This window comes from Ascaphus truei, chromosome 2 (genome assembly GCF_040206685.1).
Source record: "Ascaphus truei isolate aAscTru1 chromosome 2, aAscTru1.hap1, whole genome shotgun sequence".
In the NCBI taxonomy this organism is placed as follows: Eukaryota; Metazoa; Chordata; class Amphibia; order Anura; family Ascaphidae; genus Ascaphus; species Ascaphus truei.
In genome coordinates this window covers 417,629,140-417,653,728 of record NC_134484.1, presented here as the reverse complement: position 1 = coordinate 417,653,728, position 24,589 = coordinate 417,629,140, and the positions used below count along the sequence as shown (strand labels likewise).

The following is a 24,589-nucleotide window of genomic DNA, read 5'->3' as shown; positions in this document are numbered from 1 at the left end:
GCTTTTTATTTGTATATGGTGCAATTGTTTTGCTCCCGTGTTGCCTTCATGCACATGCACCATTGTGTCTGTTGCTATGTCTCCCTCATCACAAGATTTCTTCCTTTTACTATAGCAAAATCAACAACATTGGGCACCCATTTAAAGGGGTGATTTAAAAAACACAAAAAAAAAAAAACAGAATTACTGCCAAGCATTATGCAGATCCACCACTGCAGACAGATCAACGTGTACTGAGTATGTAACCGATCATTTAGTTACAAGACTACAAAAGGAAAATACTTTTTTTTTTTTTTTCACGCCCTCCCGGACGCATTCAGCCCTGGGCACTGGCTGATGAAACCAAGAAACCTATGCGCGTTAACAGCGCCTTGCCTTGCAGAGGCCGGGCCCGACCGCCCCTCCCTTCATCCTTCCCTCCTCCTCCGCCGATGCTGTCAGTCAAGCAGCAGAAGCTGCAACCGGCCGGAAGCGCTGGGGAGATGCGGCCAGCAGCACAAGCAGCAGGGGCTGGAGGATAGCAAGGGAGCGGAGAGCTGCAATTGAATACAGAGAAGTACGCTGCAGACCCCTGAGAGAGACGTGGCCCGTGTTGGTAGTGGCTGTGTGTGTGTGTCTCCTTCGCACGGCTGGGAGGGCTCTGTCCGCAGTAGGAGGGGAAGGTAGCTGCGGCAAGCGGCAAGCAGGCTGTGTGTGGGTGTTCAAGTCGGGCTGTGCAATCATCATTATCAGCAGCAGCATATATCTATAACTCTCTTCTGCAGCAAGAACAGCAGCAGCATCATCTGTCCATCCTTTGCTGTCATCTGCTAGCCCAGCAAAGCTGAGATAGATGGAGAGGATAAGAACCACTCCAGGAAACAGGAGGGAGGTGCATTAAATCAAACCGAGGAAGGCAAGAAAGGGGCCAGATCTGAATTGGATGTGGGGAGAAAGAGATAGAGGGAAACGCCTACAGAGCTAGAAGACCACACAGACCTGCATCCCTCCTGCCTGCACAGCCCTTCCTATCCGGGCTGGGTTAAAGCCCTGCCTGGCAATTGCAGTTTTGGCTGTTTTTTTTAATCTTCTCCTATGCATCAGCAGGAAACTCCCCCCCAGGATCTTTTTAATTATTGGGGCTGGATGAAGATCTAAGGGTCGCAGATAAACCCCCCTCCCCTCCCCATAACGTTTTTTTACAGAGGACAAGGATTTGCATAGGGCGACCATGGCCACAGCCAGCAGCACTTCCTCTACCATGGCGAGTAAGACCAAGACTAAGAAAAAACACTTTGTGGCTCAGAAAGTCAAGCTGTTTCGGGCCAGCGATCCTCTGCTCAGCGTCTTGATGTGGGGAGTCAACCACTCGGTAAGAGAACAAGGCGCAGAGTGGTCCAGGGGCTGAGGGATACTACGTCTGCTTTCAATGTCTGTCCTATTGATTGTATGGTCGCTGTGCTTTCTTTATTGTCTCAGCCAGTGAGACAGAACATGCAGGTACAGATGTGACCTGAACCATCAACCATGATGGTTATCATAATACATTGCAGGGTTGTATCGGATTTAATATTTAGTGGTCACGATGCATCCAAATGTCTGACACATTTTACTTGGCTCTCAAAGCTAGTGCTTGCGCAGTAAATCATGACTTGGTGCCAGTGTGGGGGACTCGCATCTGTAAAAGCGCCTCCTTTTCTGCAGGGTTGTGTGTTGTGCTGCTGCAGGCAACATTTGTGTGTATTGGTCGGTTAATGCTATTTGTAGACCGTCATGTGCATTGGGTTGGCATGCAAATGCATGGACTGTTACCTTCTGCCCCACAGCTGCACAATTGTGTTTATGTTAACCAGTTCCTTATCAATTAATATGTTGGCTTTCCACAGTTTGCAAAATGATTGTGGCAATGCTTTTGTGTTACCATTCTGCCTCGTTGTGTTAAAAAGATACAGAAGCCTGGCAGCTGTGTTAACCCATTCCTCTCTAAATTGTACAGCCATACCTTCTTGCAGAGGCTGAGCTACAATTTCTGGGTAGCTTCTGGGCTGCCTCACTGTGGTCAATTATTAAGCTCCACCGATTCTGAGTGTATAGTTAAATGGACGTTGTCATTTTGAATATGCAATTCTTAGCGTCTATTTGTCTAAGTACCCGACTCCTATATAAATCTATTGGTGATTGCTTGTGATGTGGGGATTGATTACACAAGCAGTTGTGCAATGTACAAGATAATGCAGATATTTTGCATTTCGTTTGTTCTTTTTCCACCGTCTTTATATGCCAGAAAAAGAATACAAATAGAAATCTGCCTAGTTCTAGGTGCTGGAAACCCAAAATTCTTATAGACCTGCCTTATAATTTTTCTTAGATTTGTTTGCAATGCTGATGGACGTAATAGGGATTTGTTGCCTTAATAAGAGAGCTTGCTAAATAGACGCCCAAGTCTTAGCTTGACAGAATTATTGTATTTTCTGATGGGTAGGTTCTGACAGTCCTAGTTTAATATCCCCCATAACAAAATACATAATCCAAGAGGATTGCATTGTTTTCTTTGTAGAAACAGAAGTTTAGATCATGAAAATGGTAGGCCTGCTAATCACGTTAAAATTTGACCTCTTAAAAGTCAAGTTCAAGGCAGCTGATTATGACTCCTGCTCTGAATAAGAAACACTGCTAGAGACCCTGCTAGAGAAGGGCAAAGGTTAAATGTGTGTCAGTATTGTACATCTGTCTGGCATTGCAGTCCTGCAGGGCATCTTTTTTGTATATTGGTGCATGAATAGAGATCTAAGTGAATCCATTATTTACTGCCACTCTTAACAACTGCTCTGCAGAGTGTGTGTGCATTCTCTCCTCCTCGCCTGCCTGACCTAAACCATTCCAATTCCTGGAGTGTCACCCGTGTAATTTTAATCTGATTAGTGGATAGGAAGAAATATGATCTCCACTTGCTGATGGCTGGGCCATGAAAGTTTAAATATCTCTGCGGGTTTGTGCCCGTGCTGTGACTTATTAGGAAAATGTTATTGGAAAACTCAACTACAAAGTGTTTTTTTGATTGATAATCAAACAATGTGGAAGTGGCTGCAGTAAATGTCATTATTGCAAGTTTTCCATTATATTATCTTGAATTAAGAAATGACGGCCTGTAATTTTCACGTTAGATTTATATAGGAAAGGTTTACTATTTGTACTTTTGACATTTGTTTTTACAAGCTTTATTATAATTTTTTTAAGCATTGTGTGCTGTGCTACTAAATATATAAATGTCAAATGTTGATTAATGTTACTTCAACTACATGTTTTATTGGAGAAACAATTTGCACGATACTATTATGTACTTACTCATGGATGGGAGCTTAGCTTTATTTTAATTGGCATCATTATTTCATGGTGTATCCAGAACATTCAAATGCCGGTTATTATACTTGGAAAATTAACTATGCTTAAAGCATTAAGTACTTTTAAAAAACAGATACCACTGCACTGCTGCATATATGAACAGGGAAAATCACTCGCTGATAACTAAAATGCCATTGTAGAAAAGCTTATTGCATTGGAACCATGACGGCATGTACAAATGATGACAATATGAAAGTGTAATAAGACTTAGTTGGTGTACGAATGTTACTGTATTTTACGCACGTTATAGTATTCTCCTTGTCTGTGTGTAGTAGTACTGTACCTAATACATTCTGCCATTTTCTGCATCTTGGTTCAAACGTTACCCTGAACTCCAGCCCAGCACAGCATCTGATAACACCTGCGTGCCTCTACAAAACCTGTTTGTGTAGTGCATTTCTGTTTAAGTGCTCATCTGCCAGTGAAAAGGTTCAAATGTTTTGGGTGTTCGTTTCTCGTCAATACATATTTGGGATTTTCAAGTGATCCTGCCATTACATCTGTCACCATATGCACCAAAGTGTCTTGGCTGCAAAGCTGTGAAAAAAATGGATTAAAAAAATCGCAGCACATTTATTAATGCCAAACAATCCCTAATACTCCATGGGACTATATATGAATGTGTATACGTATACCTACACACACACAGAATTTTGCAGCCAGGAGTCCGTTCCTGTCTCTCCCTCTCATTTTCTCTCTCTCTCAAATGTAACACACGTTACCCTATCCCTGTTCACCAGGTTCCATCTCCCTCTATCTTTAGCTCTAGAATTTATAACTATCTCCTTACAAAAATATTTCAGTAGCTTTCCAGCTACAATTATTTAATCATCTTCTCTGTGATACTTGTTGTTCTTACTATGCTCAGTGCTCTTATAATTGTACTACCTAATGCACTTACCTGCATACAACATGCTGTTATGCCTCAGTACACTGATTCGGCTGTAACCTCTTTGCAGCAGGGATGTATTGATGCAAATCTTTTGTCTCTGGAAATATTACCTATCTAACGCCTGGATTAACTGAGGTCTAATGCAGGGTATAGCACCCAATCTGGCATTACCAGCCATTGGCATGAATGGAAGTTAACGCCGGATCGGGTGCCAAATCGGACCTAGGTGAATCTGCACCTTAATACTTTGTATCACGGTATTAACTGCATCTTCTCTATTTGGTTAAGATTAAGGTTGATAACGTAGTTGTAAAGGGATTGATCATTTCCAAATGATTCTAGCACATTATCACCAATATTGAAGGGTCTTCGATGTATACTGCACTTGTTCACAAGATTGCTGGCCTATTTAATGGTGCACACTCCAGTATGACCACTAGAATGTAAGGACTGTGATATAAGTAAAAATGAAACAATCGATGCCTTTAATCAGACAAGCGTAAATATTCATAATCGTTTGCTAAAGTTTGAGGTCTTTCTTTTTGTTTTGCAACTGAGACACTTAATAGGGCTCATTTACTATGATAAGGTAATTAGACTTATGTATATGCTCTTTGGCATTGAGGAGAAGTTAGGAAAGGCAGCTTTTTAAAGCATAAGCTACTCCAAATGTTTTGTGCAAATATGAACTTGAATATTATGTGGACATTCAACAATTTGTTGGATGTCCATTGTTGGGGTTTTCAAGTCCTTGGTAGACTTGAGTCCTGGTTATTGGGGATACACTCATTATTTATATGTTTCTCGTTAAGAAAAATGTGGGTGAATGCAAATTGACTGTCTTCTTTGTGTCTTATCAAATGCTGTAAGTTACTTTTAGGAGGTGAGGTTGGTGGGGTTGACTCCATGGAAAGGTTATAACAAAGACGGCTGAAGGAGTATGTTAGTGATGAGAACACTGCCTCTGAAGTTGGTGAACCTGGTTTGTATCTGTGTCGGCTCTCCTGGGGTCCTTTTGGCAAGTCACCAATATCTCCCTCTGACACACATGTTAAGTTGCTTTGGAAAGAGGATGCCTGCACTCTATGTACAGTGCTGCATACAATCTCAACACAACCGTGTGTAGGAAACAAATATCAATCCTGCAATACCCCAATTTTTGGAACCAAATTGGAACCAGAGAGTCCCTGGGAGCCAGACCTTCAAGATCCTTTTTGATAATTACTTTTTTTCTAAAATGTGCCTCTACAATTAAAGTAGTATCAGAGACGGATGCCATGCTCTGATGACATTCATGCTTCTTATGGGTTTGTGGGACTGGGACCTAGATGGTGGTCTCATAGATTTCCCATGAGGGACCAGAAACGCCAGCGCACAAACATCTCTTGAACCTGAGGTCGCCAGAAATAAAAATGGTGCTGGTCAGCTCCAGGAGAACCCCAGGTCCGACTCTATATAATTATTACAAATTTGTTTTAAAATGGAGTAGAGGGAAATGCTGCTTTAACATTAAAGAACAGAAATATGGCCTTTAGACGAGCAGACGTCAGCATGTAAGTGTTCTACTGTAAGGTAGCTGAATTCTGTAGGTTAGGTTTCTGCTGAATTTCCGTGCAGGAAGTGGGTTTTGGTTAATACAGTATGTAGTGCATAGCAACTATGTCTCTATTTATCCTCAGTGATGTCTAGGCATTTAATTAGTTTCTCTTTTGCATTGACGTTTGATAACATCTATTAATTTAGCATGTTTCTTAATTTATTATTTATTTAAGTAGTTTGTGGCACTATACATTATTCAAAGTTTGTGTGTGTCTGTTTGGAGATGTATATAATTTCTTTTAACAATATCAAAAGAGCATTACGGGTGTCTCCCTGGCAACAAAAGGCTGGTGGAGTCTTCTAACCCCGTGTCACTGTTTGTGGTGCTCCTGTGTTTTGTTACATTATGGTATCTATTACTATGTTCTACACACACTTAACTCCCTGATTCTGCTTTCCTATTCTGTCATAATTAAAACCTTTCTTATGTTGTTGTTGTTGTTGTTTTTGTCTTTCACAAATCCCTGTATTTGGGATTCCAAGGTAACCACCTGAAGACACTCTTCCCCCTCTCCAAGTCTTGCTTTGGGGTGCACCCTCTAAATGGGGCGCTTTCTGAACCCTGCCTGTTCACAGCTTCAGTCCTGTGGACTTCTCCTCTGGCACTGAGTGGCTCAAAGGTATCCTGACTGCATACTTCAGTAGTTTTCCATTTTGAATGATTAGTGTTTAAAAATATATAAAAAAAAAAAATTTGTGGGGACACTTCAAAATGGCCACCGGTATGATTATCTGAAAACTGCTTTGTAACTAAGCCTTGAACACTGCAACTTGGAAACTTCTACAATCTCTTTTTTTCTTTTCTTCTGCAACGTAAAACAGCAATCCCCCCCCCCTCCCCCTTACTAACAGGATGGGAACTAAAGTGTCCCTCAGAGCTGAACCGGGCCATTTTCTGTTCCCGAGGACTACCCTATACAGAGATATATATATATATATATATATATATATATTGATATATATATATTGATATATATTGATATTGATATTGATATATATATTGATATTGATATATATATATATATATATATATATATTGATATATATATATATTGATATATATATATATATATTGATGATGTTGCGACTCACTACGTGCCCGCGGGTCTGTTAGCTGTTTAGTTTCTCCAGGATGGGAATTTAAACCCGGTAACTTAACTGGCACGTATCCGGTAACCAAGGTGACACCAGAGATTAAAATAACTCGGTTTCCATTCTGTAGCAACAAATCAAAAACTAATTGGGGTTGGATTGCAGCTTTAAGCACTTCTCAGTATATTGTGGTATGTTATTGCACTTTTGGTTTAAGTTTGCAAAGCTACTAAGCATCATTTAAAGCAGCAGTTCAAGCTGCCGTTAAAAAAAAAAATTTCCATTCAGTATGTGCATCAATACAATCTACACACTGACAAGTGATTATCTAAGTTGCCGGTCGATCGGCGAAGATATGGCTCGGAGGTTAACTAAATGGCGGTCAGTGCAGCAGAAGAGGACCAAGATGCAAAGTTCTGTGGGGAAAATCAGGCCACCAGACAGTCATTAGATACAATTGGTGCACTGCTAGAGGGAGGGCTTAAAAAGGGGGCATACATAGCCTGTTTCAGAACAGGAAGGGGAAGTGACTTTGTAAATGGTTGCTATAGGAACAATGGTAGTACACAGTTGTTTCTGAACATGGATAAAGCAGAAGTATCTTTAGAATGGTAGGGGGAAGCTGGTTACCACCTAAACCAGTATAGATCCATCTTGAAAACAACAAAAGTCCTCCAATTGCCTTGAATACAAAAAAATAGAATATTTTTATTTAGTACTGTACATGTAATATGTAAAAAAATATCTTTATCCACTTACATCTGAAAGCACAAAGGGGGGTTGGTTTGGTGGTCGTTGTATTAGTTTTTAAAGGGGATTTAAATGGTTGGCCAATAGGAAGCCACGACCGATGATGTTGCATCTTCCTATTGGCACAAGATTTGGCAGATTTAAACCCGGTAACTTAACCAGTAAATATCTCAGGAACCGGTGGGCGGCCAGAGCAGAAAACAGCAGTGTTTGACTCCAAAGGATGCACCGGTTCCTGGGGACTGCTCCTTTATGGTATGGAGGCTATGTGTGCGTTTACTGGGCACATGTTCACAATTCCTTCTAATGCAGTTAAATAGAAAATATTTAAATACCTGAATTTTAATGGAGGAAAAAAAAAACACAACTTTTACTCTTCATCCCACCCATGTTTACAGATGCTTATTGCAGCAAGTACTTTGAAAACAAAGATTGTGGACGGCTGCATATATAAACAAGGAAGCGTACTGAGTGATGCTTGCAATAAATTCCTCATTGCATCATACAGCGGAGTTTGAGCTGTATTCATCCCGCAAGGTTTTATGTACATTCAAAGTTGTCATTTCTTTTGCAGGACTCACCCGTGAGCTCTTTTATACGTATTGCCATGTTTAAACTCTCGATACCTCACAAGACCTTTGTTCAGATGATGCAGAGAGGTTTGCAAAGCTTGTGTACGGTACCATGTCCAATAAGAAATGTCAAAGCCTGCAATGTATTTTCAAAAACTTCGAGGACCACTTTTGTTGGTAAAATAAACAGTAAAAGTTTACTTAAGGAACCATGGGGTCCCCCCTAAGCCAAACTACACCATTTTTAGCTCTGGTGACCCCTCCCCCCCCCCCCATTCCCTGAGATGGTTACGGGTGAAGTTTAGATCTCTCAGGGGAAACAAAATGGCTGCCAAATATTGGGGCAATAGGAAGCTGCAACATCATCGGTTGTTACTTCCTATTGGATGACAATTTAAAACAGTTTAAAAATCAGTAACCAAGGCCGCGCTAATAGTGCGGGCGACGTCGCTGGCGACCTGGCCATTGATTGGTTCAGAGGCTGTCACATGTGGCGACAGCCTCTGAAAAATTAAATTTTATCGGCTTACAAATTTTTGGTTGCTTCCTTTGCGCCGTCGTGTTGCGCTTACTATAAGCGCTTGCGACGGCGACAATGCTTTTGTTTTCAGGTGACGTCGCTTTGCTGGCACTATAAGCGCAGCCTAATACCGGTAATTTCACCAAACTGGGGGAGAGGTGGGCCCTGGAGCAGAAAATAATGTGGTTCAGCCCTGGTGAATTCTACACTAACTCTTCCCCTTCCCTCCCCCCCCCCCACCACTTGTTCCAGAGCTGTAAAAATATGGCGGTTGGTTAGGGTGGATTGCTCCTTTTAGTTTTGATATGCAGTAGCCGCGGAGTATTTCAACAATCAGCATCTCATTTGCCATACTGTAAAAGGTTGATAAACACTACTTTAGAGCCACTGAAGTGGTGGGATTTTAGTCTTCATTCATTCTTACTACAAACAACGGCAGAAGAGCAGGGCGTACCAATGTCTTCACATGGCCTGCCAGTTATGCTAGGCCAATTGCTATTTTCATCTTCCAACAGCATGTTGGATCACCCTAATTGTTCGAGGGGGCTAATCCTCCCTTTTTAGCACTACAAATCAAAGTCTACTAAACGTACACAAACAGAACTAGAATTACCAAATAAAATCAGAGGTGTGTCTTATTTATTTTTTACTAGAGTTTGTGATTTTCAATATTGGATCAGTATACAGAAAGGGGAAAAAGAGGGGACATCATATATTGACTCTAAACCGCAACATAATAGCACAAAGCAACACAGGTTGGATGAGCCTTGTCTCATTTCACATAATGCAAAAAATGAAGTACAATTCTATAAATTCTCAAGTACGGTAATTGGAACAGGAGTGGCTAACTCCAGTCTTCAAAAGCCGTGTTTACGGATATCCCTGCTTCAGCACAGGTGGCTCAGTCATTGACTGAGCCACTGATGGAGCCACCTGTGCTGAAGCAGGGGTATCCTTAAAACCTGAGCTGTGGGTGGCCCTTGAGGACTATAGTTGGTCACCCCTGAATTAGAAGAATGAATTGCTGTAATAAAGCCCGGTGTGAGACTATTCTAAAGCTTATGTTCCATTCGTGTGCCCTGCGAGGAGCCCTCCCAATGGTGAGTTAGTTGTGACTTAGACAACATATCTGAAGTTGGACTTTCAACGGCCTCACTCCTGACCCTAGGGTCCCACACGCCTTTGCATTTTCCTAGGGAGCCATTGAGAAAGCTTGTGATTTTATCCTAAAATAAGACCTGACTCACCTTGTGTGTAATAGCTTTTAGGTGCAGGGGCTTTGATTCCCAGTACAGTAGCTGCTATTCAGCATTTTGTGACAGCAAAAATATTGTCTATCAGCTTGTACTCCCTTTTAATGGCATTCACTATTGGTCCTGTTGAGTAGTGGTGCCCAGGGGTCAGGCGGGATGGACAGGTTCAGGATACTATCGATAAGCTGATGGATGTGTCTCCAGAGAAGTGGAATTTCTGTGCAATCCCACCATACTGTATGTGAAAGAGAGCGCGTATGTGTCAGCAGTTACAAAAGCAAAGCGGGGAACATAGTTAGTAGAAACAATTAAAAAAAATTTTTGCAGTGTGTGGTACCAGTTAGTGGTTTTCATTTATCAGGATGCAAATAGATGTTCTGAAAGTTATAGAAACCTGGCAAGATATCTGGAATATCTAAGGTGTCATGCAAGTCCTGTTTCCATTGTCTCAAGTGCCTATGTTTCTTTTTGGGGATGAGTATTTTCTGCTTTTTTCACCAGTTTAGTAGAACAGATACTTTTTATCTGTAGCCAACAATAGAGCAAACTGGCTTTAGCTTATTCTAACAATTTTGGATATCAATGCATCTGGAGACAAAAAGAAAACATACTCGGGTAAAGGTAACTACAATGAAGTAACAGGAGCAAAATGGAAGTTTTCACACAAACTCATTTGTAAGCTAAGAATAGTGTACTGTACATATATGCATAAGTAATACATATATGCATAAGTACATATATGCATAAGTAATTAATACTTACAAAATGTTTAAGTATAATAATTCACCAAGAAATATTGAAAAATTGTAATGGTAGAGTCTAACACAGGGATGCGCAAACTGGGGGGGGGGGGGGCGGCGTGACATGTTCTGGGGGCCCCGCAGCACTTACAGAGGCCCCGCGCTCTTCCCCACAACATTTAAATAAAATGCCTCTTACCTGCTCTCCGGCGGCTACTGGCGATGCGTCGCCACGACAACGCAGAGTCAAATGACGCCGCAGAGGGAGATGGCAACAGGTTGCCACTGCAACGCGATGTGACGTGACAGGTTTTTATAAAATCCAAATAATGTAGAGAACAGACTCGCTCTAACTGATTAGGGTGCTACCTAAGGATATAAAGCTGACATAGAAACAGTTGTATACATTTAGGGAGAGGGAAAGGGGAGAAATAATCCTTTTGGATAGGTGCACACCCTAAGTAATCCTCTATTTGAATAATCTCACCCTAGTATGCAAAGGCATACATAGATGAATGTAAGGCTGCGCTTAAAGCGACGGTGACGTCAGGCCGCGGTCGCTGGAAAAATCATATAGAGATGACTTCCAGTGATCGCGACCAAGCCGTCGCTCAGTCGTGCCGCGCTTACTATAAGCGCACGCGATGGCGGCAATGCATTTGTTTTGTCGCGTCGCCGTCACTATAAGCGCAGCCTAAAGCATCAACCAACCTTGCACAGAAGAATTGATACATTTGCATAAATAATATAGCATCAGTGAAGCAATACTGACCAGTAATTATAAAGGGGGAGGGGGTTAATAATAAGGAACCAATAAAATTAGAAAAACACGAGGGCCACTGGTGAGGTTATATTGTAATATAGTTTGAGTATAATATCAAATCCGTAAACAAGATTAATCTTGTGTAGTCCCTGTTAATCCCTTAGGAGAAGGGAGTGGCTGCTAATTGAGCCCTCAAACTGTCTTAACCAGGTGTATGCCGAAAGCAGGAAACAGGACCTGCCACTGCTGTGAGAATTGCCCTTAACAAGAGCTGATCAGTAAAGGAGTATGAATTTATTGTTGGATTTTAAAAAAAAATCACAATAAATCAATTCACATTATTTGTGAAGCATCGTACTGTAGTTTGTAAATCTGTATTAAAATGACATTACCACGCTTTTGTGGCTCTCTAATCTGGGAGTTTCCCCCCCCCCCCCCTCTAATGGGACCCCTTTAGAAAACAACTTGGTACTCATATAGACGCACGCATAGACACACTGATATACTGTAGACACAGACACACCCACTCTTACTCTTGAATCTCCCGTGTACCCGTGCTCCATCACACTGAGCTCCAGTCATCCCCCCCCCCCCCCCCAGAGCACATCAGCACAACACCGCTGCATGGGCAGCACACATCAGGAGGATAGGGGCATTTTGTGGGAGGTGACGCAGGAAATGAACCAGCAAGTAGGCAATAGCAACCCGCCATTGTAGAATAGCAGGCTGCTGTTTTACTCAAGATAGTGATTGCAAAATGTATACATACCAAAATTATTTGAGATTATTTAACATGCAAGTTGTAAACGATTTAATGCCACAGACTGTGTGTATTGCAGGATGATATAAAGAAAGGACAGATTTTTCCTCTTCTTTTTTTTTCTTTTTTTTTTCCTTTAGCTTTCTAGAAGCTAAGCCTAATTTATACTGTGTTTAGATAATGGTTTTGGAATATTGCTTCTCACATTTCCATGAGATTTCTCCGGCTTTGTTTGTACGTCAGTTGTTTTTAGGATTAATCCTTTGTTGTTGCAGCCTGAACTGATTGTGCTTTGCATGGCCACAATTGTGTTGATTCTGTAGAGAAGAACGGTGATGCCTAATTTGCTGTGCTCACGTCTCAGTGCACCTTCTTAGGACATCTACACCACCTGCAAGTTACTTTCATTTGGGGCTAAGTATAGCCTACATGGCCTTCTTTCAACATATGTTTTGATTCTGAAGATCCCACTGTGTGTGTGTGTGTGTGTGTGTGTGTGTGTGTGTGTGTATATGTATATATTTGGAACATTAATGTACTACTTCTAAGGTATCTGTTTCTTCCTCCTCCTCCTCACCTTGCTGTCTCCTCTTCTTCTCTCTTTTTTTCACTCCCTCCTGTTCCATGTGCACACTGCTCTCCATTACATCTGGTCTATGTAAGGATATGCTACAATCATGAGGAACATTAAGAGTTGCCTCGTCTTTGTTGGGACAATCTAAAAATATGGAATAGTTTACAACATGAAGAGTCCATTGACTTGTGAAGAGAGCATACCAGTTGTTCTGCTGTTGGCCTTGAGGATACTTTGGAAACCCTGGTATATAAAAGATGGCATTGGCGTACACTATGTAATGGTGAAAAAGAAAACGGAAAATATTTTTCTTTCTCGATGCTTTCTTTCTGTTGGAGGGACTATTGAACTTTCCAAAAAGCCCCCACCACCCATTGTTGTGCAATGCAATCAATGCTGTCTCAGATGCACATTTTTAAATGTATTATTGTTTAATGTAAACCCTATGTACTGAATCATTTAATGTTTGATAATCAATAGATAGATATTTATGCTTTAACATCGGACTTACCCAGCCCAAGATATATTTCTTGGCAAAAAGTATTGACTCCTTTTCACAGGCATACCCCGGTTTAAGGACACTCGCTTTAAGTACACTCGCGAGTAAGGATATATTGCCCAATAGGCAAACGGCAGCTCGCACATGCGCCTGTCAGCATGTCCTGAACAGCAATACCGGCTCCCTACCTGTACCGAAGCTGTGCGCAAGCGGGGAGACTATAGAGCCTGTTACAAATGCGTTATTTACATCAGTTATGCACGTATATGACGATTGCAGTACAGTATATGCATCAATAAGTGGAAAAAAGGTAGTGCTTCACTTTAAGTACATTTTCTCTTTACTTGCATGCTCTGGACCCATTGCGTACGTTAATGCGGGGTATGCCTGTATTGGTTAGCACTAAGAGGGTTATCGCAAGTCATCTGAGCTTGAAAGGGGGAGGGAGAGGCTATTATCTACTGTACTTGAAAATGTAAAATGAAGGGCATTTTAAAAAATGAGGGACCCTTTCTTAGTCAAATCTTTTGCTTAAAACTTGTTTTAGTTATTGACTCAAATATTTCATACAGTAGATGTCTCCAAGTTTATCTACATAAATTAAAAAATGCACCTAATGAAGCATTCCAATAATTTGGACTCAACTCAAGTTTTCGCCTAAGTTTGCGAACCTGGTGCAATTTGACATTTTTGTCAAACTTTAATAAATCAAACTTTTAAAAAAAAAGTTTGCAAGAAGTTCACCAAGTAAATATCTCCACAACTTGAAATATCAGTTTTGGAGAAGAGCGCGCGAGAGACGCAATATTCCAGGGTATATTCATGTCCGTCGAAACCCGACTTGTCCAAGAACCTTTTAGTTGAAAAAGTTTGGTTGAAATTGACATCTCTATTGAAGTTCACATATCTCTACTAATGACTACTTATACCTTCAGTGCAGAATCACTTACCAAAACTCTTGGTAGCCCCAAATCATCCACTGGACTTTCTCCTTTCCCTACTGCATCTATACGGCTCCCAACACACTTAAGACCCAGATCCACAAAGCTCCGTTAAATTGGGACTCCTAACGTGAGGACCGAAAACAGGAATGGATGTTATGCTCCCTCGGTTAACCTGTATCCTCAAAGCTAATTGTATGCACAAACAGCCATTGTACATCGCATTAGCACTGCTTTTATCTGCCAATAACGTCCTGTTTATTATGTCATGGCGTTACTTCGATCCGGACCCTAAAACAGGGCTTTAGTTGAAGTGGAGAGAGCGCGGGGAGGAGAGTCGAATAACTCTGTTAGTTAATTCATGCCTCACTGAAGCGTTACACCCATCCAGATCCTGTAAAAGCCCTTTTTGAGGGTCTGGATGAGAGTCACACCAAGGTTAGCAATGACCTAACTAAGCTAATCTTAGGTACCTGTGTTAACCTTAACAGACTCTCTGGATATGCAAAGTTACGGTCATGCCTCATTTGCATCTCATCACTAACGGTCGTTATGTTTAACACCGTGCTCTTTACAGGAGAAACATGACAACTTTCAATTGCCTTTGCGGATACAGCATTACTCTTAACGGGATGTTAGGTTAATTTAATTGATTTAACAGAGCATTGTGGATTTTGGCCTTGGATTTCAAGTTTCATGCACTTATTGTATTATATTTCACGGCATTCTAAAAAAATGTAAAGCACTGCCTACTGTATGTTATCTGCACTATATAAATACAAATCTGCATTCATACTTGCATTGACTCCTGGTATTATTCTTAAGAGTATTCTAGTATTTTTTGTGGTGCGTTCAGTAAGCTCCGATGAGTGCTATCGTATCAATATTCAGCATTCAATGCCCTTCAAGTGAACAACCGTTAACGCTGGATCGGTGTGCTATACCGTGCATCGGAGCTTGGGAAATTCTGCCCTTTGTTTTCAGCTGACAATGATTGAAAACCAGAATTAGAAAAACACATTATTATTTTCCAGATCTCACAGTTCTGCTTTATTCGGGCTTTTTTTCTTACTGACTTGAAAATTTGCATATCCAGGATTTTGATGTAACTACCAAAGATTGGTGTTTTGCATAATGGGAAAATGGGAGGAATAATCCGATGAGTTGAAAGTAGTTTAGATGACATGCTGGTCTATTTGCAACACTTATTTTAAATATATTCAGATATTTTTTAGAATTTTGCTATCGCAGCACCATTTGTTACAGGAACAGTAATTTATATTTTACATCCAGTTTGTACATTCATCTATTTATTTTTTTATATATTTTCTTTATTTTACTATTGTCTTATCACACCATATTGTTTAATATAATTGGCAATGCTGCAGTATGCATCAGCCCGAATAACTTGGGGCAAGTTCCAATGAACTGAAGTCATATTTTTGTGTGGTTGTATAACAAACTCTTTACTAATTAACAGCTGACTACTTCTTATTCCGTGATGAGCTTACAGGTTAAACAAGGATAACTATTGCAAAATAGTGCTTCAATCAAGTCATTTCAAGCACTTGTGGTCTGACATTTTATTATATTTTAGAAACATTTACATATTATTTTTTGTATGCAATAATAAGAGAGTAGAACACAGATGGTTCACTAAGGAGTATATCTCGAGAAGACTATGGAATTTACCATGACGTTGCCTTTTTCAGAGAAGAATTGTGGCATTAGTGTATAGAACAAAAATAGATGCCAAGAAGGGTTTACGAGGATAAAATGGTGGGCCAATTTCCCTAATGTTGTCTATCCATTTTAATTTTTTTTTGTACATATTTTTATACCCCACCTATTCCCAACCTGGCAAAGGCCTGTTGTAAGAGTAGACTCTGTGTAGGACAGCCCTATAAAGATGCGGATTTTTGGGAAGAACATTTTAAGGGCCATTTTTGAATGGATAACAGAATAAGCAGACTGTTACTGTACATTGGGAAGTTAATGCAGTGGAATGCATGTATATGTCAGCTGTAATGCATTGAGATCCGTGTGTGGCTACAGAGCAGTTAAGAGTAAATCTCATAAATGTTAATGCACAAATTAGATCGAGCGAATGACTACTGCATTACAGGGCCCCATTCCCATTCATGGAGCATCACAAGTGCTGGAACACTGGTAACCCTTAGGCCGCGCCTATAGTGCCGGCGACGCGTGATGTCACCCGTCGCCGCAAGCGAAAGTTGTATTCGCTTTGCGGCGTCACATGAGGCGACAGCCCCAGAAAAATCAAATAATTGCGGCTACCAAAAATCATGTGGCTTTGTCGCCATCGCGCTTACTATAAGCGCACGCGGCGGCGACAATGCATTTGTTTTCGGGCGACATCGCTTCGCCGGCACTATAAGCGCAGCCTTACCATGTTCCTGGAGCATCATAAGGCTAAGGCCCCGCTCCCAGAGTCAGCGCACCCGCACTGCAGAAAGGCGGGGCGCTGACATACACAGACCGCGATATGCGGTCTGTAGGGAGCGGGAGCCGGAGCGGGAGGTGGGCGGGAGTGGGAGGCTTGACAGGGAGGGGGGGCGTGGCTTGAGCAGAGGGACCCGCTACTCTCCCCCCCCCCCCTCCCTCCACGGACTCGGGCTGGAGCTGGAGCTGCTGAGGGTAAGTTTAAACACACACACACGCAGGCACTCATACACACACACACAGGCAGGCAGGCACTCACGCACTCATACACACACACACACAGACAGAGGCAGGCACTCACGCACTCGGGCACACATACACACACAGACAGGCACTCACCTGCTTTCACTCCACACTCCTCCCCGTTCCCCGAAGCCTCTCCTCCTCCAGAAGCCTCCCCTCCCCATTGGCTCACAGCCACACCACGTGACGCGTCAACGCTAGGAAACACCATTCTCTTGTGTCTCCTAGCGGCTGACGCGCCACAGCGTGTAGTCAGCTGTGCCGCCAGGGGGGACCGGGACCGGCTCGCGAGGATTCCCCTGCTGGTGGGGAACTCGCGCCAACGAGCGCAGCGGGACCGAGGCCTTAGTTTTGTGTCTAGCTCTGCTACTCTCAGTGAGTCTTTGTAGCAGTTGAAACAGAGGTGGAATACTTTCTCAACTCCTGACACTGGGGGGCAGGGCACGTGGTCGCTCCAATAGTAATTCTCTATGACCACATACATTCTGGCACTGGAAGGTATTAAATCATCTAAGCTGTCTTGACGCTATTGATAGGTGGTACAGTGCTGTACTTTTTGAGTAATCGGTGTGATTTGTTAATCTATAATGATTTTGTGGAGTTAATGAGAACACTGTAACTGCAAGATTTATGCAGAATATGAGCAAACACACCATCTTGTCCATGGGAACTGGTTTTGTTGTACAAATTGTAGAGGAATGTACTACTAATATATGGTTTATAAGAGACTTCAAGATATACACGCCTTCTCAATAAATTACTTTGGAAACATGTTCCATCTCTGATAGTAAAATGCATCTGATACACGTCTCAAGTAATAGAATACTGTACATACTATTGTAGTGTCCTGTTACTGTATGTGTCATACATTCTACTATAGAAGGTAGTGTGATTGGGTGAAAGAGAGCTCGTTGTGCTACGTTCTGTTAAAAGTGATGGGGTGTGACTGGGATAGCAGGTCAGTGGAACCAAGTTTTCTTTGAAGAAATGTTTCATGACCCTGCCGTAACTAATGCTGTAAATCCAGGGGATCTGCTGCTCTTCTGCAAACCCACACGGACAAATGAACAATGTAAACAATTCTGGGAGCTGTAAATAAAACCATAGCATAGTGTTCGTTGCTATAAACAGTGTATAGTATTTACTATATAAATAAGCACAGTAAAAGTTATTAATAGTGGCTTTGTTTATTTTCATCTACTATAGTCTATGAAAAGGACAAAGGGGCCGTATGATTGTAAGGTCACAGTACTGTGTGCATGTCATGTCAACATAGAGCGATGACTTTTTAAAACTGAACATCTCTTAAACAATATTCATTGTGGATCCACTTAAATCTTCTTCTTAAACCTTGACCTTCAGATTCCTTCATAACCTTTCCAAAGACCGTCTCCTCCAATACCCAATAATACACTGCCACCAATTTGGATGGAAAACGGCCACAGGATTTATTAACATTTTCCAATCCTTGCCAGCAATTTAACACATTAACATATAGCATATTTAACTGCAACCGTATGCCAGCCACTGACATTATGGTGAGATATGACGTTATGGTGAGATATGCTGTGATATTCTGCATATATATACACACACACACACTAAAAGAACTGTTAATAACAGTAGATTAAAGTATACGGTGACTGAATGCCTTCACTCCAATAGGGATCCACTAGTGTTAAGTTCTCAAACTGCGCCTGTAAATAGAAAGGAAAAGTAAAGGAAGTGAATAAGCTGTCAAAACAGGATATATGTTTAATAAATACAGCTGGCCCACTGGCTGAAGGGAAGATTAGACATTTCAGCACATTCCAGTTCAGAAGGTAGCTGAAATCTAGTTATTCTATTTCTATATTTGAAAGGTTTACAGTATCGTGTTCGTCAGTACTGTTGGCTACTTGGATGTGTATTTGAGGTCATTTGTGTGATTTTAAGTGGTTGTGAATGTAATGGAAACCTTTGTATTTGTGTGAATATTCTTCACCTCAAGGGTCAGTATTTGAAATAAGTTCTAAAATAAATGTTGACATGTTTCTGAATAAATCAGTTGACCTTTATGGAAAGAATAATTGTCTGTTCCATTGTGGTTTCAGTGGCACTATGAGACTGGATTCTATGCTTGGCAGAAACATGTTGAATGTAGTAATCAGGTCGAAAATGTGCCCTTCCTATCAGTGCCTTTTGTATGATATAATCTGCGAGAGTGTGTGTGTGTGTATATATACATACATTTAGAAATGCATGTATGTTATGTATATAAAAACACACCATATAGACACTATGTTAAGGGAATGTAGAGAGAGAACGGAAATGTACTTATTTTGGGAATGCAGTTCAATAGACCGTATCCTTTAAAATATGCGTCAAGAAGTAAATTACCACATTCAAATAGTCGGGGGTCTTCATTTTTCAAACAGGAGCACTGATATTTAATATTCCAGAATATTTTCTCTCTCCTGTGATGTTCAAATGCCATTAATTGCAGAATATGTATAGATATATATATATATATATATATATATATATCATTTAAACCACCCATTGAATAATATGAATGCATTAGTTGTGGGATTCATAAGTTCGGCTGTCTTTTGCACCTTTACATCTTCTTCTTTTTCTTCCTTTTTTTTTTTAATTTAAAAAAAAAAAAATTCTTCTATCTTTTTCTTTTTCTAGCTGTGAGAGATACCAGTCACAACCAGTTTTCCGCTCCTTTTACTTTCTCTTTTCTCTCTCTTTTCTCTCTCTCTCTCCTCCCCACTCTCTCCCCACTCTCTCCCCACTCTCTCCTTTATGGATCTTCAAGTTGTTTTGCATGTGAGACAAACATTGTGGTTTTAGTGTTTCTGTCAACAGAGGATTTTCAGGGACTTGACTGCAAATTTTCAGATGTAGGAGAGCGGAAAGTAGTCTCTGGCCAAGTATTTGCAAAGAAACATATTGTGGTCTTACATTTCTAATACAAACATTGAGTTTCCATTGTATAACTTTATATACAAAAGTGAGATATATCATGTTCCTCCCACTTAGAAAAAGGTTAGGCATTTCCAAATACAAGCTGCAACACACCCAAACCTGTTCACCGCAGAATCAAGATCAATAAGGAAATAAGGTTTAGAGACACGAATAACATGTTTATTCTACAAATATAAACATATAACAAATAGACCTGGTTGTTCCCAACAGTTACACTGCACGTCAGACTCGCCACTTTCCTGGGGGCACACGCGTGATGTTTTAATGTGAGATAAAGACACTATTCAGTAGAGATGTGCGCAAAACCTTTTGGCCAAGGACAAAAACCAGACAAACTTTGACCTTTTTCAGCCGTGAAAAAAAACCAGGACCCAGTCACTTTGCAAGTGATAAGCCAAACAATTCAGCCAATGTGCATTATAACGAGGACTAGCTGTACTGTTTTGCTTGCTATGCTAATTCTATCTAAAAAAAAAAAAACTAAATTCGCTTAAAGACTGTTAATCGTTTTGATTGCTGTCTGGTGATATTTAGCTGAGAGTTTACTAATTTGGCGACATTATGAGCAGCACAAGAAGTGGCGATTTATTTAGATTTGTAATTTTTTTCAGCGCATTACCACATTAATTTCAGCATTGGGGATCCCCTGCTTCCCGAGATAGACCTCCGTAGGCGGCGCCGGCATCTCCATGTTTAAATGTCCCTCATGACGCAGGGCCAATAGGAAGCCGCAAAGGATGACGTCACGGCAGGACATTAAAAGCCACCATTATCTTAGCCCCAACAAGCCCCATTGCAGCTGCTACCTGCAGAGATACCGGCGGTAAGTATCCCGAGAAGCAGGGGGTCCCGGCGCGAAATTAACGCAGTTCAGCTCCTGAAACACCCTGCTTCAGCCCTATAACTAAAACATAAACTGCTGCTTTAAGGGTTGATAAAACATTTAGGAAATAATTTAATTTAGGGAGAAAGACACAAAACAATGACACTGCATGTTGGGTAGTTTTGCACATCTCTGCTATTCGTTATGCTGTGAAGCCGTCTACCCCTCCCTATATGTAAGACCAACACCCATAGCACTGCTTCTCGCCCCATTAGTCCCCCCTTGCTGACTTGGTAACGTGTGTGTTTGAGCCACAGTCTGGGTTTTCAATTGATGTTGCTCCCATGTGAATATATAATCATGTGACCCCAGTGATCAAATGAATCACCTAAAAATATTGGATTTTATATATGTGATATAACACTGCAATATTTCATTTTTGTTCTGGGAGAGGCATTGCATAGCTTACAAAACGTAAGCCCTGGATGGGGTGTCGCCAGAAGCTTGTTTCCCCCAGGGCTATAGGGGCAGGTAATGTCTAGGGGGTGGAGGGTTGTGAAGAGAAACGAGAGAGAATCTCACTTTCCACTTCCAAAATGTTGCCCCTTTAACATACTTCTGTTGCGGTCTTTTGAGGAACTGCCCCTTTGACCGATTTCATTGTTCTGCATTGCAAGTCTCTCTAGATCTACCAAGTATGACACATATAAATCGAAAGTTAATGTAGACTGAATGTAATTCAGAGTAGTTAAATGCTTTTAAGCTTAGTGATCATTTTGGAAGAGCATTAGATGAAGTGACCATTGTGGTGTTAGAATAGCATCTGTGAAACCGTTTTATGCGAATGTGTGTCATTCTGCAAAATTATTCTCAATTTTCCTTCTTTATTTTCCCCTTTTTTAAAATTTTTTTTTTATATAGAGCAATTTTTTCTCTCTCTTAAGCACATGCTACAAAACGTCTTATTTCTGTGATCTCCAACATTTCCCAGCCAGTGACACCGCTGCATTACACTTACATTAAGCACATATTACAATTTCATTTATTTACATAGATCTTAAAAGTCGGAATGGAAGGCCATTAGCTGAACATAATCATTAATGTTTTTGGTCACTGTACCCAAAACAAACACATTTTTGGATATTGGGCACACAGTTAAAGCGTGTCACAGTTAAAGTAGAATGCACGGTATGCAGCACATAGGAATGTTATTTTAGAGAGACTGTTTATACAGACATGTTCATTTTCAGGGAGGACCTCTCGCATGAACTGAATATTTGAAGACGCTGAACGATGGCTTCAAAACTGGGCTGCAGTCGGAAAACTGTCTATACAGCAATCTCTTATTGGGTAATTCAATATACTCCGATGTGCCTGATAGCAAACTTCCTTTTGGCTCGAATGAGGGATTTACAGTGATCGGCCTGTTCAGAGTATATTAAATTACCCTCTTATAATCCAAAAATATAAATTAAAAGCTTTACTCTTGCTGATTTAAAGCAGCAATCAACTCTATTTTGTAGAGCGTTTTTTTTTTTTAAACTTTACCTGAACTGGCGGTTCTCCCGGAGCTGACCCATGGTCCACTGACCTCTGGGAACCACCGTGTTTCCCGTGCTGCTAAGAGGTTTATTCACCGGGAGAATATTCTTGCCCAGTGGCCACAAAACGATGGATCCGGTAGCGAGTGGGAACGACGTTGCAGCTTTCTATTGGTGACCTCGGCTGCCAGGTTTTGTGGTTTCCCAATGAAACTACATTAACTTAAGTCTATATTATGGAAACCTATGGGTCCCTGGAGGTCGGGGGGGGGGGGGGAGGGCGTTCAGGTAAAGAAAAAGGTAATTTTGGGTGCGATTGCTGCTTTCCATAACAGTTCGGAACCCCACGACTAAGAAGACTTGCGCCCCAACTTTTGCTACCTTGAATGTAACAGAAATGACTTTGGAGAACTCCGTTAGATAATCTCCAATGGTTCAAACTCTTATTATTGTGTTTCCGCTGTGAAATGAGGTTTTATAGCGTAGGACTACTTACTATAGATCCGCGGTGCGCAAAAGGGGGTTGCTGGATTTTTTTTGGGGGGGCGCGGGCGTTTTCAGAGGTACCACACTCTTCCACGAGGCATTTAAATTAAATGCCGGGGGATCGCGTGAGGCCTCTGCAACAATAAAACTTGCCTTGATTCAGACGCTGTGACGCGTCAAATGCCGCCGTAGTGTTATGCGGGGTGATGTCACATGGCCGTCTCCATGGTAACTGGGTCACAAGACCACGCAACGTCATTTGACGCCTCCACACAAGCGATGGGGGGGGGGCGCACGATGGGGAGCTGGCAGGGAGGCGCAGGTCAAAGTTTGCTCTCCCTTGCAATAGATGTGTCACATCTACCTGTGGTGTGTTTGACCCATTTCTGACCATCTGTTTTACCTCTACCTGTAACGTGCTCATTTTTATATCCACGCCCAGAATCTGCAGCTTAAATACTGTATGATTTTGCTGAGGAAGTGAAGCAGACTTGTGTGTATATTTATCTGTACTTTACAGAAATAGGAAGGGTTTGCCACGTTGTAGAATACAGAAGGAAGTGTTTTTAGTACATTTTCTTGGTGAAGAGGTTTTAAAGTTAAAACACTACACTAGTTTCAGGCAATCTGCTCATTGATGCTTTTGTAGATCGCTGATGGAAATAAGTAGAAATCCCTTTCTACACCAATTTTGTCGCAATTTTATGCAATCTGTCATTCTGAAAGGAGTGAGAGACTGATCTGTTCATCTGCATTTCCCTTTCTCTTAACAAAACAATAGATGCTCTTCTCCTTCTATTAGGAGGAAGACTGTTTGCAAATGGGAATTCCCTGCTAAAAGCTAGAGTACCGTATGTACAAATTAATTTCAGGTCTGTACAAAGCTGCTGCACGGGGAGACCAAAGATAATTCTTTGGAGTCTTCACTAAAGTGTGATACTGTACATTTTTAGTTTGTAAACTCCTTGTTGCAGGGACCTCCTTCCTATTGTGTCTGTTTGTCTTAACATATATGTACTCTTATTGTTCTGCAACGTTATTGTCCTCCCTGCCACATTGTACTGCGCTTCGCTGTTGGCGCCATACAAATAAAAGATAAGCGTAATAATTACTGTTATTGATGGTTATTTGCCTATCACTTTAGTGAAGAGACCCCTTTATTTTCTGAAATTAATACATCCTCCAGATCAGGGATGGCCAACCTTTTTTCTCAGGAGGTCCAATAAATAAGCAAACAGATTCTGGGGAGGGGGGGTGGCACTGTCCTCCACGTCACTGCCGTAGGGGAGCAGGAGACGTGCAGCGCCAGGGACAGTAGCAGTATGGGTGGAGCGGGCAGGGCCACTGACCGCTTTCCCGGGACCCAGGACTGGAGTTTCTACCTGGGCCCCCCATGTTGGCGGCCCTGTCCACCCCTCACCGACCCCCCCTTTGCTTTTCTCTTCGCTCTCACCCCCCCATGTATTTCTCTCCCCCGATGTATTTCTCTCCCCTCATGTATTTCTCTCCCCCCTGCTCATTGTCTCCTCTCTCTTCCCCTTTGTCACTCACTCCCCTCTCCTCCTTTTTGAATTTCCCCTTACTAGCCCTCCCCCTCGCCTCCCTTTTCTCAGTTTCCCTCACTTTAGTCACAAATCCTTCCCCCCCCCTTCACAATCCTCCCTCTCCTACTCTCAATGCCCCCTTTCCCCCACAATTTCACCCTCTCACTCCAGAACTTT

At 41.5% G+C, this 24,589-nt stretch overlaps 1 protein-coding gene across 3 annotated transcripts in view; it reads left to right on the top strand.

Annotated features, from left to right (window-relative positions):
• Positions 1 to 425: 425 nt before the first annotated feature.
• The window catches only part of PIP4K2A (phosphatidylinositol-5-phosphate 4-kinase type 2 alpha), a 175,767-nt gene continuing 151,603 nt past the window's right edge, over positions 426 to 24,589 (top strand). Inside the window, exons 1-2 of one of the 3 annotated variants that reach the window (XM_075587560.1) lie at positions 431 to 556; positions 765 to 1,351. In XM_075587560.1, coding sequence (XP_075443675.1) covers positions 1,211 to 1,351 — 141 coding nt within the window. In that variant the 5' untranslated portion in view covers positions 431 to 556; positions 765 to 1,210. Of the gene's footprint in view, positions 1,352 to 24,589 lie in introns of all 3 variants that reach the window. The other 2 variants (XM_075587561.1, XM_075587559.1) reach the window with 2 other exon arrangements.